The 16,934-nt window shown below is 38.8% G+C and overlaps 1 protein-coding gene across 3 annotated transcripts in view; it reads right to left on the bottom strand.

Annotated features, from left to right (window-relative positions):
• Positions 1 to 628: 628 nt before the first annotated feature.
• NDC1 (NDC1 transmembrane nucleoporin) overlaps positions 629 to 16,934 on the bottom strand; it is a 74,856-nt gene continuing 58,550 nt past the window's right edge. For 2 of the 3 annotated variants that reach the window (XM_011926315.1, XM_011926314.1), the window contains 2 exons: positions 7,682 to 7,842; positions 629 to 3,205 (listed from right to left, as the gene is read on the bottom strand). In XM_011926315.1, the coding sequence (XP_011781705.1) occupies positions 3,142 to 3,205; positions 7,682 to 7,842 (225 nt within the window). In that variant the 3' untranslated portion in view covers positions 629 to 3,141. The remainder of the gene's footprint in view (positions 3,206 to 7,681; positions 7,843 to 16,934) is intronic. The other variant, XM_011926313.1, reaches the window with a different exon arrangement.

Here is a 16,934-nt window from a genome sequence, read left to right on the forward strand (position 1 = left end):
TCACGACAGCAATTTGTGCCAAGGCTGCTTAGGAGCATGGCAGAACTGTAGAGGTATGTGTTTATCCATCCCCTTTCTTGCCCCTAATAAAGATTTTGCTTATTTAAAAATGGTCAGCGGCTTGCTAAGCATAGCTGGATTGTTAACTGATGAATGAGAGCCATCTTTGTTTTAAGCGATCTGGTTGTAAAGAAAGATAACTATGGGTTGGGACAGCTAGAGGGAGTTTGAGGTACCTCAACTACCTAGAGGTGAAGTTCAGATTAATTTAAGTAACGTTGACAGATGTAACTGTTAGCCTAGGGGAATACGATCCGTTTGGAAACACTATTTTGGCAAGAAAAGAAACTTCTGTTAAGAGATGGCTTTCAGCACCTTCACCCTTTGTTTAGTTTTGTCAGCCAAGACAACAAAGAATGAGACTTTCTGAATTCAGGCTCCTTAGAGTTACCACAAAACCCACCAAATCAGTCTAAGTTAGGGGCAAAAGCTGACTTCTCAAAAAGTTCAGCTCTTTTAGGTTTTATAAGCAACAACTCTGAGACTAAACTGAAATGATTAAGGAAACATCACCACCACCACCACCCCCCCCCAGAAATTAAATAATTGACCTTACAGACACACATCGTTCAACTAATTATTCCATTTTTTAAAATCACCAATTTATTTTTCTACCCAATCCAGTATCAATGATATACAAAAGGATATAAACAGACTATCATGAATATTTACAGGATGACACACCAAACAATTACCAAGGAACAAATCCTGCAAAATAACAAATTGCTGCTTATCCATGTCCACTCAACTGTACAAGGTTTATTTCTAGGACAATTTCCCAGTTCTCTGGGAAAGAAGTTCTGTGGATTTTTACCTTCCATAAGGGTCAAGCAAACATGCTAAAAGCTGATACCATCATGTGTTTATACTAACAGCCGAGAAAGGTTTTTAAAGAACACGCTTTCAGACCAATGTTACAGCATCAGTGGGCTCACAGACAGGATATGACTTCATCAAAGGAAATGCTTCTCTCCTCTTGGTCTCCATAAGGTCCTCCTCCTAGTACGCAGGAGGAGCTCCCCATAATAACACCCTAGTTCCAACAGATGGTGTGTAGATTATCCACACACAATGGGAAAAAGAAAAACCCCCTTACCTACTAAATAGAATACAGACCTGGGGAGGCAGTTTCCAGATCTTCAACAGGCAGACATTATGCGGCCTGTATTTAGTACACAGCACATTCTCTTGAGAGAAAACAGGAATGAACGTTCTCAGAAACATTCACATTGCTCATCAAATGTAGTTTTACCCAAAGTATAGAGGAAATGGCAAAAACCTAAACCTCACTGGACATTTTACACAAGTAAGTCAAAGTTCAAAGGAATCATCCTATCTTTATTCTCAGAAATCCAATGGGTTGAATACCACAGTTCTTCTTTAATGGAAGCAGAAGATTCAGAGCCCTTGTCTCCCAAAATGTCTTGGCCAGGGTCAGCACAGACAGTGGAATATGAAAAGCTTAATCGTGTTAATACATGGAATACAACAGTTCTCAGTCAACCTAGCCACAATTTTCTGTCTTGGCCATCTATAAGAAATGACTACATTTGAAATTCAACTTTCACATTCAACAAAAGAAATCAATTCAGCTTCAGACACAAAGCAAAACCAAAAACAAAAAACAAATGGCAATAGCCTACATATCTAAACACTTGACAGTCGGGGAACTGTCCCACAGAGATACGCTCAAGGCCAGTAGCACCCATTTATAACCTGGCATGTACGGGTTGAAGGGGCAACAGGACCCAGAGCTAAAATATTCAATTATAAAGATACAATAACACATCGATGAATCAGACAAAAGTAGACATATATGATACCACATTAAAGATTCATATACAATACTGTGCTGACTTTAAAGAAAATATTTTGGGACACTAGAAGGAAAAGATAATAGGAAAAGAATTACAAAGGAGCATTTCAGTCCAAAGCTAGTCCAGCGAGTATCTATGACTAGGATTTCCAGTCTTTGATCTCCAAAGAAGCTGATCTAATAAATTCTAACAATACTTGGTTCACATTTGGGACACACAGCATACTTCCAAGTACAGTAATCCCTCTGACGTTTTGGTTTCACTTGCTATTTGATGACTAAGTTGTTTCTGACTATAAAGATCTTCCTATTTTAATTAGCCATTTAACACTACAGAGGCTGCTCCCTTTGAGAGACCAGACAAGTTTCACAGAATTTGATTTAATGAAGATGAACGGTGGGGAAAAAAGGGAACATTTCCTGGGTTTTTTTGCAAACCTTTTTCTCTTGCTTGAAAAACTCTGTAATCACTTAATGTTTTGTTCCAGAAAAAGCAAGCAAAACTAGCTGGGAAAATACCCATACATTAATACTTTGTGTTTACTAGCACGATACAAAATAAATTCATAGATGTCAGTCAACTGTTTCTTAAAGATCAAATGTGAATTTTTAATCTTGTAACTTAAGAACTGAGTTTTTCCACATTCCTTTATATAGAGTTAGCATCTGTAAACTGAGACCCTTTTTTGGGTAATCATACAAATTTAATTTGTCCCTGGAAACAAAAACACAACCTAACAGATTAACAAAATATGTCCTTTAGACAGTATTTTTTTCCGTGAATTTTGCTGCACTGTTACCATTTTTATCCTTCAGTAAATGAAACTACACTTAAAAAGTTTATGTATTTTGAGTTTACAAAGAACTAAACTCTTAATTAAGAAGACTATGAAGTCAACCTATACTCATTTCAGAACTGGCTTCCCTCTTTTCAAAAGTAAATTCTAAAAGTTTTTTAGTTATTATTATTAAGTTATATGAGCTAGAGACATTTCGACTGCCTTCCATGCTTCTGTAAAATTGAATAAAGGTTTTGTTATACCAAACACACAAAAAGCAATTGGTACAGAAAAGGCAGTTTTCAGTTATTCTGTTGAGAATTTCTTTCCATGATTTCTCCCATTAAAGTATAGTTTTCAAAGCAACCACCACGACAAAGGAAGCATCTAATTAGTCCGTTTTCTTCTGATCCAAGAATGCTGAACATTTACTGTCCCATCTGTAGCTGTATCAGCAGTGTAATGAACACAGTTTATATTACTTAACTATTCTTTGAACTCCAAGAACTGTTGAAGTCTTTTCTGATGTTCTGCAGATGCTTGCACAGCACTAAATGAAACATAAATTCAAAGCATAAGCTTTATTTTACATTAAGCATATTAACTGAACCACAGAGCACAGAGTCAATATTTTTCAAAACAATTAAAAATGAATAGAAATCTTCACTTATTTAGTATTTCTGAAAAAGCTGGATGAAAACTCTTTTTAATCGAATGAAGAGGAGGGCTTGCATTCAGTAATGGCATGCTTCTATCTTCTAAAAGACCAAAGCAAATTAAGACTGACAAGTGAAGGCATTGACTTTAACCTGCTCTGCTATGGAACCTGCTGTGCAGAGTTCCAGGCCTTGCAGTAGATTTTCTGGATTTTATTATTTTATTTAAACCAGATTCCAACATTATCTTTGAGTTGCAGAGTATCTGAACTGCCTTCAATACAAAATCCTTTAAACTTAAATGTTTGGTTAAAACACAATAGATTCCATTAATTACTTTCAAAGGTAACAGCTTGGTGGTTTAGATTTACTTCTCCCTTTGAACATAAGTTATGTTTTAGATGGGAACACTGAGTTCTCTCTCCACCCTCGCCATCACAAAAATATATTACCTTGACAAAATTAGGGCAAATATATACTGACACTAGTATAACACTTCCTCTTAAACTTTTGGGCAAAAATTGAATATAATGAAAGATTCCGGTTTTCTAGTTCTTGAATAGGTCACCACTTTTTAAAGTGCCAAAAGTCTTATTTTAATAATTTTGTTATGAATTGTCCTAAAATGTCTTATAGACATCTTCACTTTCTTGAACCATGTACCCTCTAATTGAACCATTTCAAGTATTTTACTGCACAAAGATGCCCTCTAGGTGCTAGTGAGGCTGACTTCTCTAATTTAATGGCTCTGAAACTCTCAAACACCAAATCTGTGACTTTCCCATGACATTTCTCTCCGCTAGCAGGTAGTAAAATGTCCCTTACACAATTTACTGTTAGTACTCCTGACTCTAGTAGCAATCTCTGCTCCTCAAATACAGTTTGATATGGGCCAGGCATGGTGGCTCACACCTGTAATCCCAACATTTTGGGAGGCTCAAGCAGGAGAAATGCTTGAGCTCAGGAGTTTGAGGCTGCAGTGAACTATGCTATGATCTTGTCACTGCACTATAGCCTGGGCAACAGAGCAAGACCTGGACTCAAAAAAAAATTTTTTTTTAGGCCGGGCACGGTGGCTCAAGCCTGTAATCCCAGCACTTTGGGAGGCCGAGACGGGCGGATCACAAGGTCAGGAGATCGAGACCATCCTGGCTAACACGGTGAAACTATGTCTCTACTTAAAAAAATACAAAAAACTAGCTGGGCGAGGTGGCAGGCGCCTGTAGTCCCAGTTACTCGGGAGGCTGAGGCAGGAGAATGGCGTGAACCCCGGAGGCGGAGCTTGCAGTGAGCTGAGATCCGGCCACTGCACTCCAGCCTGGGCGACAGAGAAAGACTCCGTCTCAAAAAAAAAAAAAAAATTTTTTTTTGATATGTTATATGCTGGAAAACCAGAATTAAATTAGCCTAAATTAGGAGTAAATGGGAGGTGGCAGGGAATGGGGAGATGTAGGTCAAAGGATACAAAGTTGCACACATGTAGGATGAACAAGTCCAGAGACCTAATGTAGAACATGATGACTATGGCTAACAAAATTGTATTGTACTAGGTATTTTTGTTAAATAAGCAGATTTTAGCTGCCCTTGACATACATACAAGAAAGTAACTATGTGAGATGACAGACATGCTAATTTACTTCACAACAGTAAACATTTTATATGTAAACCCCATGTTATAAATCTCAAATATACACAATACAATTTATCTTTTAAAAAATGAGTAAATAGTGTTGAATGAATGTCTCCAATGAGTAGCCTGTGTTTGTTAGTTGATTTTCAGAGCTCAAGAGCTAACTTCATTTATACCTAGTTCTCAGAGGTAGAGCTTTGAATAGTGAATAATCAGGTATTATACAGTAATAAGTATCACGATAATGTATACTGCACAGTGGGCTTTACCTATGTATGATCCATTTTATCTTTACTAACAACAAATGAAACCAAGTGGGTGTGAGAATGTTCCCTTTCATGGGGATATAAACTGTATCAGAAAGATTCAGAAGTTAGGGGAAACACCAGTCTATTGGTTAGGAGTATAGATACTATAGACAGAACCCTAGGGTTAGGAAGATTTGCATCTGAATCCTGGTGCTGCAACTCACTACCTGCATAATCTTGGGTGAGTTACTGAAAACACTAGGAAACTTGCTCACAATCACAGATAGCCAATGATGTAAGCAGACAGAAATCCAGATATTTTAACTCCAGATCTAACATTCTTTCCACTATACGACATTATCCTACATTTGTACAAATAGCCTCCACTGATTTTATCAACTTTGACGCATATATAAAATATAGCTCTTTTCAGAGAAAAGAAACTAACGTGGAATTTCCTTCTCACAATTTTTATTTTATTTGTTTATTTATTTATTTATTTTTGAGGCAGGGTCTTGCTCTGTTGCCCAGGCTGGAGTGCAATCGTGCAGTATTGGCTCACTGCAACCTCCACTTCCGGGTTCAAGTGATTCTCCTGTGTCAGCCTCTGGAGTAGCTGGGATTATAGTTGCCTGCTGCCACACCCAGCTAATTTTTGTATTTTTAGTAGAGAAGGGGTTTCATCATGTTGGCCAAGCCGTTCTCAAACTCTTGACCTCAGATAATCTGCCCGCCTCGGCCTCCCAAAGTGCTGGGATTACAGCCGTGAGCCACTGCGCCCGGCCCATTCTCATAATTTTTAATCAGTCATCTATATCTCTTTTTTTTTTCCTTTGAGACAGAGTTTCGCTCTGTTGCCCAGGCTGGAGTACAGTGGCACGATCTCAGCTCACTGCTACCTCCACCTCCTGGGTGCAAGCGATTCTCATGCCTCAGCCTCCTGAGTAGCTGGGATTTCAGGTGAGCACCACCACACCCAGCTAATTTTTGTATTTTTAGTACAGACGGGGTTTCACCATGTTGGCCAGGCTAGTCTCAAACTCCTGACCTCAGGTGATCCGCCCACCTCAGCCTCCCAAAGAGCTGGGATAACAGGCATGGACTACTGTGCCCGGCCTATAGCTCTTTCTTATCTAATAAATCCCTATGCTCCCCTTTTCTTCTTGCCTTTTTTCCCCCAGGGCAATGTTACAGTCCTGCTATTTATCCAGCCACTGATTAAGCTGGCTAAAGCTGGCAGGAACTTCAAATTAATCTCGCATACAATGTCCCCCCTGCCTGGCCATGAGCACAGTCAGGCAAGGTCTACGGGTATGCCCTTCTCCTTGCTTTTGTTCTAACATTAATATACGTCATATTTATTTCATTCTTTACATTCATCAGTATTTTCTGAATGTGTTCTACATATTAATTTATATCTCGGAGGCAGTCTAGCGTTGTAGATAGAAAGATGGAAGATTTTCAAGAGTAAGAAAGACCTGATTTCAGGTTCATGTTTGACATGCACTAGATTGTGCTCTCAGGCAAGTTTTAACATCTCTGTGCCTCAGTTTTCATATCTGTAAAATTATGATTATTTCTACACTTCACAGGGTATTTGAAAAGAGTAAATGAAAAAACATAAAGTTCTAAGTGAATTGTCAAATAGCACTATCTGATAAAACTTTCTAGAATTAGGGAAAGATTTTATACTTCTGTTATCCAATACATTAGCTACTAAACACATGTAGTTATTAAGTACTTCAAATGTGGCTAGGGTGACTGACAAATTGAATTTTTAACTTTATTTAACTTTAATTTAAATTGGAAGTCTTAAACTATTCATTGATTGCAAACAAAAACAGCAGAGCAATCTCTCGTGTCTTCTAAAGTTCATTTATAATTATGATAAATATAAATACAGTTTAGTTACTAACCTAGTATCCCTCATCCTGCCTAGCTAGATCATTTCACAAGAGGAAAGCAGTAAACATCAATAAAACTAAATATAAACAGGCTTGGCATTTGTGGTTTTCTCTCTGGCTCTGTTTCTCAAGGTGTTGTGATCTGTCGGTGTTTTTCCAGCATGAATCACAAAGCACCAGGGATTCATTTCTGGAATCCTTTGCTCACCCCAAGTCTTCAGTTTGCTGACCAAGATATAACAACAGAATTGTTTTAATACCCTTTTCTGGAAAGGTACCCGGATTTTCTGCCCTTTTTTCTCCCTTGAGGATCTTTTGGTAATTAAAAAATATATATATAATTAAATTTGCTGCATTTATAACTTTCTGTCCTCTTTTGTTCATTTGAAAGAAATCCCCAAAGCTTTAGGATGGGCCAAATATTAAAATATAAATATTAAGTCCACATCCAAGCTGTAAGTTCCCAATGAGAATCACTGAGGTCCCAAGAGAACACTTTCAACACATGAGCCTCATCATTCCCACACCTGTTTCTAAGGAAAGTTCCCCAGAAGGGGTCTCATCATGGATCAAAACAGGTAAACTTACTTCAGATGTTCACCAAATGTAGTAGTTATTCGATAGATGGCAGTTTTCAGTGATGCTCTGAATGCAAATCTTAATGTTTTATATGAAGTGTCCACAAGGCTTCCTGAAATCCGGGGTGGTTTACTGGAAGCATGAGGAAGCTTAAAGTACTTGTCGACTGCCTACACCAAGAAAGAAAACACATCAGTTTAGATTATAGAGAAAGTCAACCTAGGCCATGTGCTGTGGCTCACGTGTGTAATCCCAACACTTTGGAAGGATGAGGCGAGAGGACTGCTTGAGCCCAGGAGTTCCACCGTACTCCAGTCCGGGCAACAGAGATCCTATCTCAAAAAAATTAAATTAAATTAAAAATTAAAAAGAAAAAAAAGTCACTTTAGTCCAAAGAATTAAGATTTGAGATAGATACAAATGGATATATATAGAGAGATATATACATATCTATAGATATGCTGTAACACATTTCTTTTTTTTTTTGAGACGGAGTTTTGCTGTCGCCCAGGCTGGAGTACAGTGGCCGGATCTCAGCTCACTGCAAGCTCCGCCTCCCGGGTTTACGCCATTCTCCTGCCTCAGCCTCCCGAGTAGCTGGGACTACAGGCGCCCACCACCTCGCCCGGCTAGTTTTTTGTATTTTTTAGTAGAGACGGGGTTTCACCGTGTTAGCCAGGATGGTCTCGATCTCCTGACCTCGTGATCCACCCGTCTCGGCCTCCCAAAGTGCTGAGATTACAGGCTTGAGCCACCACGCCTGGCCTATAACACATTTCTTATTGTAGATCCCAGTCAAAATAGTTTTCATAAACAATACAATAGGGAGACTCAGCTACTATGACAGCTACCAGGCCCCCCAAAAATCCAGACTTGACCTCAGAAATGAAGCTATCATTCAATAGCCTTGAAAATGCAAAGCCTGAAGCCAAACACCGATGTCCTACTCTGCTTATGATGTGTGACAGGCAGAAGGAGCTTTATTAAAAGACCTCAGCAAAAAACAGACCAAACTTTATACTTTACAGAAATAGTTATTCACTAAATAGTTTATCTTCCTTTTCAATTCAGATAAGGCATTTATGAGCAATGACAGATGATACTGTTACATCATGAGGTCCCCATGGAAAAATAAACTGAGAAGTTATAACGGTATAAGCATACTATTTATAGTTATGAATGTAACCACCAAAAGAACTGAAAACAAAAATAATTAAAACTATGTTTGCCATCATGTTCTTAATTTCAAGAGCTCTTTAACGTCATCTGTTCTTTTTTAATAGCATCCTATTTTTGTTTCAAAGATGCAATATCCTTTATTTCTGAGGATTCTGATAGCTTTTTTGTTTTTTAGTTTCTTCCAAGCTGATTTTTCCCCTTTGCTCCTTTTAGTCTCTAACTTCTGCATGAGAGACTTTCTTCAGAAATCTACCGATCCTCGCTCACAAATGCAAGTGGGACCTGCTAAAGAGCTGAGCACCAATTATAAGTGCATGACTGCGGATTACAGACAAGGGGCTTCACAGTGGGTCATCTGCAGGGAATTTTGCAGGGTGAACCTTCAACTCAGTTCTTGGACTGGTCAGAGTGCCCAAAGAAAGTTTTCTAGTATCCTGACTACAGGGCCTGGCCCCAGTGTTCTGAAGCCAAGAGGACACCAGGGCTTTTGAACTCATCCCTCTTCTTTAGTACAGCACCCATAACTCCCCCAGACTGGGTGTTCTACTCTCTCTTAAAGGATAAACCTCAGACTACAGTGGAGGAGGAGCAATTACCCCACAGCATAGGATCTAGGGATCTAACTAATTTTCAAACAGCTCTCACCCAAACCTCTTTATTTTGGGTACCTGTCCCTTCACCCTTGGTTCTTGAGTTACTTGGTGCTTCTCCCACCACCAATTTGAAATCTGCCTCTGGAATCTGCTAAGTTAGCTATCTCAACCATCTGCTTTCCAGCTTTGAAAGTTTTGTTGCTATTATGTCCTCTCCTATTTATGGATTTATGTATTATAAAATACCTTTTCTATAGTTTAGTAGAGTTTTGGGGAAGGAACAAAATTTGATGCATGTGTTCAGTCTGCCATGGTAACTTCAGTGTTATTTAATATTTCACTGAATTTCACTGAATTTAGTGCTATTTAAGTATTTCACTGAATTTGAACTACTACCTAAAATTATCTCAAGCATGTTCCAGTCTTGGGAAACATTTTTAAAAGTGATAGTAGAAAAAATAAATGATTGGACTCAGAGTTACCGTGGCACATGGAACAAATGCATCCAATCTTGTTCCATCATAATGGAAAAGTTATATTCTTTTCAATTTTCTTGCAAATGTCCCGATTAACCCTCAGTATACCAGGAAAAATAGTCATCATCATTACTGCCTGGGGGGTCGGAGTTAGCTCAAGCGGTTACCTCCTCATGCCGGATTTTCTATCTGTCCATCATCACTGCCTGGGTCCTATGAATACTTTATATCTTTTGTAGTCTAAAATCATTTTACAAACAATTTACAGATGACAAAGTAATGTAAAATAACATCATAAAACTTTAAATAAGAAGACCAGGCACAATGGCTCACACTTGTAATCCCAGCACTTTGGGAAGCTGAGGCGGGAGGATTGCTTGAAGCCAGGAGTTCTAGACCAGCCTGGGCAACATAGAAAGATTCTGTCACTACAAAAAATTTAAAAATTAGCTGGATGTGGTCCAACACCTGTAGTCACAACTACTCGGGAGACTGAGGTGGGTGGGAGGATGACTTGAGCCCAAGAGTTCAAGGTTACAGTGAACCATGATCATGTCACTGTACTCTAGCCTGGGCAACAGAGCAATACTCTGTCTCTAAAAAAATAAATAAATAAAACAAAATAAAAATGAAAATGAAAATAAGAATAGAAACATGGCAAATCCAAATTTTTATTCCATATTTTCTAGGTTTTGAAGGTATACATACCTTAAATGAGCAATGTCCTTTGAATGCAACTAGCTGTTCACCAGCTATTATGCATATATCTGGAATACATCCATCTTGTAAATACTAATTCCAAATTTAAGCTGTATCTCTAATAGGTTCTAGCTCATCAATACTGCTGGTTCTTTTTCTTGTATTTGCACCATCAAAATGCAGTACCTTAAAAAACTTTAGACAACTCATAATTTTGCTGAACAAAGAAGTACAGCCATTTTCTTTGCACCTTAATTGCAAAACATTTTCTTTCTCTTTCTTTTTATTTTTGAGACAGAGTATCGCTCTGACGCCCAGGTTGGAGTACAGTAGTGCGATCTCGGCTCACTGCAACCTCTGCCTCCAAGGTTCAAGCGATTCTCCTGCCTCAACCTCCCAAGTAGCTGGGATTACAGGTGCCCGCGACCACACCCACCTAATTTTTTCGTTTCTTTTTTTGTTTTTTGTTTTTTTTTTGTTGAGACAGAGTCTTGCTCTGTTGCCCAGACTGTAGTGCAGTGGCACGATCTCGGCTCACTGCAAGCTCTGCCTCCCGGGTTCACACCATTCTCCTGCCTCAGCCTCCCGAGTAGTTGGGACTACAGGCATCCGCCACCACGCCCGGCTAATTTTTTGTATTTTTAGTAGAGACGGGGTTTCACTGTGTTAGCCAGGATGGTCTCAATCTCCTGACCTCATGATCCGCCCGCCTCAGCATCCCAGAGTGCTGGGATTACAGGTGTGAGTCTAGTAGAAACAGGGTTTCACCATATTGGCCAGGCTGGTTTCGAACTCCTGACCTCAAGTGATCCGCCCACCTCAGCCTCCCAAAGCGCTAGGATTACAGGCGTGAGTCACCGCACCCAGCTGCAAAACATTTTCATTCTTAGGTTTATAAATACAAATTCAAATGATCAATTCCAGTGGCTTTTTTTCTTTGACATCACCTATTGCCTTCTTATCTTTGTATACACACACCTACCTTCAGCACCTATCCCCTTACAAATTGTATAAAGTAAATTTTGGCGCACAAATACAACAGAAAATGAAGGAACACTGGTCATGTGTACTCTGAGCAAAATGAGAGATTTAAGTTCTTATTATAAAATACTGTGGGATGAAGTCTTTCCTGCTGAATGACTTACTAGATAAGCATACCACACCAGATATATTTCCTTTCTCTCCTTAAAAACATATTGTTCTGTAATCCTTGGGTTTCGGGAAAATATATCTAGAATACATCAATTGAAGGTTCACAGTCTGAAATTCCTCTTTTTTTTTTTTAATGAGACGAAGTCTTACTCTGTCATCCTGGCTGGAGCGCAATAACTAATGATCTCAGCGCACTGCAACCTCTGCCTCCCTGGTTCAAGCGATCCTCCCACCTCAGCCTCCCTAATAGCTAGGATTAGCAGGCATGTGCCACCATGCCCAGCTAATTTACTGCTACTTTTAGTAGAGATGCGGTCTCACCATGTTGGCCAGGCTGATCTCGAACTCCTGACATCAAGTTATCTGCCCTCCCCGGTTTCCCAAAGTGCTGGGATTACAGGCGTGAGCTACTGCGCCCAGCCCCAAAATTCCTCTTATATTTCACCACCATCATTAAAGTCTAGAGCTGTGCTGTCCAATATGGCAACCACTAGCCATATGTAGCTATTGAGCACCTGAAATGTGGCAGGTCTGAACTGAGATATGCTACAAAGTGAAAAATAAACACCAGATTTCTAAGAATTAGCATGTAAAAATGGATATAAAAGATCTCATTGGTAATTTTATCTTGATTACATGATAAAATGATACTACCTTAAATACTGGTTTAAATAAACTATACTATTAATGTCACCTGTATTTTGTTAATTTATCTACCAGAAAATATAAGAGTACATAGGTGACTGCATTTTATTTCTATTGGACAGAACTGGTCTAGAGTGCTGCTTTCTGTCTCTCTGCATTTGTCTTCCAATGTGTCTCAGTAATTGTTTTATTGGCAATTTTCTTCTTTTTACCATTGTGGACAAAAAATTTAAAAATTATGAATTATAAATTGTATTCAGTGAAAACTTTAAAAAAGACTACAAAGATGTGTGCCTAGACTTTTTATATAGCTTTTCATGAAAAATCATGCAATACTACATGATTTTATCATTCTTCTGTTTTCATATCAGTCTTTTTTTACAACATAATAACTAATGAGTAATGATAAAATAATTCCTAGGATAATCGACAACAAATTGTTACAAGATAGTGAAAATGTACAATCACTAGATCTATAATATACTTTAGATTTTAAAAGGGCCCAACAGACCTACATGGATAATTGCAAGAGAATACATTTTGTTGATTTTTTTTTTTTTTTTTTTTTTGCTTTCTTAGACAGGGTCTCACTCTGTTGCCCAGGCTGGAGTGCAGTAGTGCAATCATACCTCACTGTAGTCTCAAACTCAAGCAATCCTCCTGTCTCAGCCTCCTCACTATTAGAGGCTACAGGTGCACACCACAGCACCCAGCTAATTTTTTTAAAACCTTTTATAGAGACAGGATATCGCTTTGTTGACTGAGCTGGTCTTGAACTCCTGGCTTCAAGCAATCCTCCCACCTCAGCTTCTCAAAGTGCTGGGATTACAGATGTGAGCCATCACACCCAAACTTGTTGAATTTTTTAAATAAGTAATTGCTCTCTTTGTTCTGTATAAGACCTCTAAGAAAGAATAAAGGTCCTAAAATAGCAATCTTTATAAATAGTTAGAAATGCTCAAAAAAGAAATGCAAAAAATCAATTAGGTCCAACACACCCTAATGGTATAAGCATTAAATTAAGAAGGAAAATCTCAGTTTAGAGTAAATGTGCCCTTAACCCCTCTCTTATTCTCACTAATCTCACACTAGCCACATTTGTAACAAAAGATAAGCAGGCCTCAGGTTTAGAGACCTCAGCAAATAAGAGTATCAAGCTAGAATTTAAAATCATTGACTTTTCTCACTTTAATTGCCTTATCCTTAATCTGATATCAAAAAGCACAGAAAACAAAAAAATTTCTGTAACCTTATTTTTTCTTTGTGAGACAGGATCTCATTCTGTTGCCCAGGCTGGAGTGTAGTGGTATGATCACAGCTCACTGAGCTTTGACCTCTCAGGCTCAAGTGATCCTCCCTGCTCAGCCCCCAAGTAGCCGGGACTATAGGCTTGTGCACCTCCCCACCTAAATTTTGTTGTTGCTGTTGTTGGAGACAGGATTTCACCATATTGACCAAGGGCTCAAGCAATCCATCAGCCTTGGCCTTCCAAAGTGCTGGGATTACATGTGCGTGCCACCATGCCCAGACAATCTTTTTTTTAAAGTGATGTGATGTTGTAACAAAAGATGAAAATCTTTTGGTGGCAAAGCTGACCTGACCTGGACTTATCTGGCAGTAAAACATGACCTGTGCTGACAAAGGCTATTTACAGTCTTCATTCCACTTTACCCCACTTAATCTGAATATTCAAAGAGTTAACCGGAGAAAAGCATTAATGTATCTGATTAAGGGGATTCTACCTCAGATACCAAAAGGAATGTAATGTAGTATATGATATATATACACACACACTATGTCACATTTTTAAAATTAAAAAACATCTGAATTCTGAAATATATGTTAGGGTTTGAGATAAAGGACTATAGACCCATATTCTATTTGTAGCAAGTCAAACTAGTTTTCCTTTACAATAGTCATAAAATTTCCTTTTAAATAAATTTATGTTTAAAACAAATGACTTAGCTGGGCGTGGTGGCTCACGCCTGTAATCCCAACACTTTGGGAGACCAAGGCAGGAGGATCGCTTGAGCCTAGGAGTTGGAGCCCAGCTTGGGCAACAAAGGGAGACTTTATCTCTTTATAAAAAAAAAAGAATAAATGAATGACTTAAAACACTAAGTAAATAAAAGCTCAGGGAAATACGATATGACTAAATGACAACAGTATGTGATAATATAGTTATGACAAAAATTATGAAGATAATATATGAATAGTTTAAACTGGGTATCTGACACTATGTCTGCTAGATTGCTTGCTAATAGTATTGACAGCAATACTTTTTTTTAACCTTTCTTTTAATCTGAAAGATCTTTTCTCCTGTATAAGAATTATCGTGTGGCTGGATGCAGTGGCTCACGCCTATAATCTCAACACTTTAGGAGGCCGAGGCAGGCAGATTGCTTGAGCTCATGAGTTCAAGAGCAGCCTGGGCAACATGGCAAAACCCTGTCTCTACTAAAAGTACAAAAAACTAGTTGGGCATAGTGGTGCATGCCTGTGGTCCCAGCTACTCGGGAGGCTGAGGTGGGAGGATCACTTAAGCCCAGCGTGTGAAGTTGCAGTGACCAGTCTGGGTGATAGCGCAAGACTGTCACGCAAAAAAAAAAAAAAAAAAAAGTCATGCAGCATAGGAATAATGACAACAAAGTAATAAGAGCCAACCTTTACTAAACATCTATTATGGGTCATACATGCCAAGGGCTTTACAGAGATAATCTCATTTATTCTTCACAACCCTATGAGTTAGCTAGCTACCATTATCATCGTTCCCATCTTCCAGATATAAAAACTGATGTTTAGAGATTGCCATATTTATTGGTTCTATACTTTTTGTTTTTGTTTTTACATTTTATGCTTTCTGAAATGAAGATATATGTTCCAATTAATGGCATCTTAGATTCAAAGAAATATAATAAATGTTATTTTCCAACTAGGAAACAGTAGAAGCTGGAATCCAGACACAAGTCCGTCTGACTCCAGATCTCACACTTTGACACATCTGCCATACTGCCATTCTATTGTGAAAAAGGAGGTTAAGAAATGCAAACCTCTGCCAAGCTCTCCCAAAGGTATCTAAAAGGGTGGCCTGCAAAGGACTTCGGGTTCAAAACCCTAGTTTCCAATTTTGACTCAACCATTTACTAGGTACAATCATAAATAAGTTGTACTCATACGAAAACAGTTTCTGAAAGAGACTTCAGTGTGCAAAATAAGCCTTCTTTTAACCTCACAGGGTTTTTAAAAAAAATTTTTTAAACAATTTCTTTTGGAATACTATGCAAATATTAGGTAAAGCAGCATAGGACTTTACAGAAACCAAGAATAGACTCTGACTGGTACAATGTTGGTCAAGGGTATCTGGGACTTCAAATCCATAGCTCCGGCTCTCAAGAATATTCCTTTCTTTCCCCCATTCCTCCTTCCAACCCCTACATTCTCCAGGAGCCATTAATTATCTGACATCTCTCTATCCCCTACTTGCAAGACTAGCTCAGATTCACCTGTCATATGTTCTCTGATCATCCTGCATTTCTGTTTTTCTTTTTTTGAGACAGAGTTTTGTTCTTGTTGCCCAGGCTGAAGAGCAATGGCACAATTGCAGCTCACTGCAACCTCTGCCTCCCAGGTTCAAGCGATTCTCCCACTTCAGCCTCCCAAGTAGCTAGGATTATAGGCGTCCACCACCACGCCCGGCTAATTTTTTGTATTTTTAGTAGAGACAGGGTTTCACCATGTTGGCCAGGCTGTTCTCAAACTCCTGACCTCAGGTGATCCACCTGCCTTGGCCTCCCAAAGTCCTGGGATTACAGGCGTGAGCCACCGTGCCCAGCCTCATCCTGCATTTCTCTGCACAGTGGCACTGACTACAACTGTGGTTCTTTGTATGATTATCCGTTTTACATCCTGGAAGCTCCTGGAGGGCAGGAACCCTGTCTTTTTCCATTCTGTATCATATCACATGCTAACTGCTTGATAATTAAATAGTTACTGGAGGGATGGATCTGTGAATGGCATAAAGGTAAACATCAATATTCCAAGTACATCAAAATTTGACCTTCAAATGACGAGGCAAAAAAATATAATAGATAGGGCTGATCAACTTCATCAGGATGACATTGGCCTTTCCACAGAAACCAAGGATATCTAAAGAATGTAAAACATATTTTAAAAACGAAAAGGTTCTGGAGATGGATGGTGCTGATGACTGCATAACAATGTGAATATATTCAATGTCATAGAACCATACACTAAAAAATAGATTAAAAATTGTCATTTTTATGTTATGTATATTTTACTAAGTTTAATTTTTTTTTTTCCTAGAGACAGGGTCTCACTCTGTTGCCCAGCCTGGAGGACAGTCACATAACTCACTGCAGCCTCAAATTCCTGAGCTTACATGATCCTTCAGCCCCAGCCTCCCAAGTAGCTGGAACTATAGGCTAGCATCATCACACCCGGCTAATTTTTAAAGTTTTTTTTTTTTTTTTTTTGAGGCGGAGTCTCGCTCTGTCGCCC

This window comes from Colobus angolensis, unplaced genomic scaffold (genome assembly GCF_000951035.1).
Source record: "Colobus angolensis palliatus isolate OR3802 unplaced genomic scaffold, Cang.pa_1.0 Scaffold68, whole genome shotgun sequence".
Classification (NCBI taxonomy): Eukaryota; Metazoa; Chordata; class Mammalia; order Primates; family Cercopithecidae; genus Colobus; species Colobus angolensis.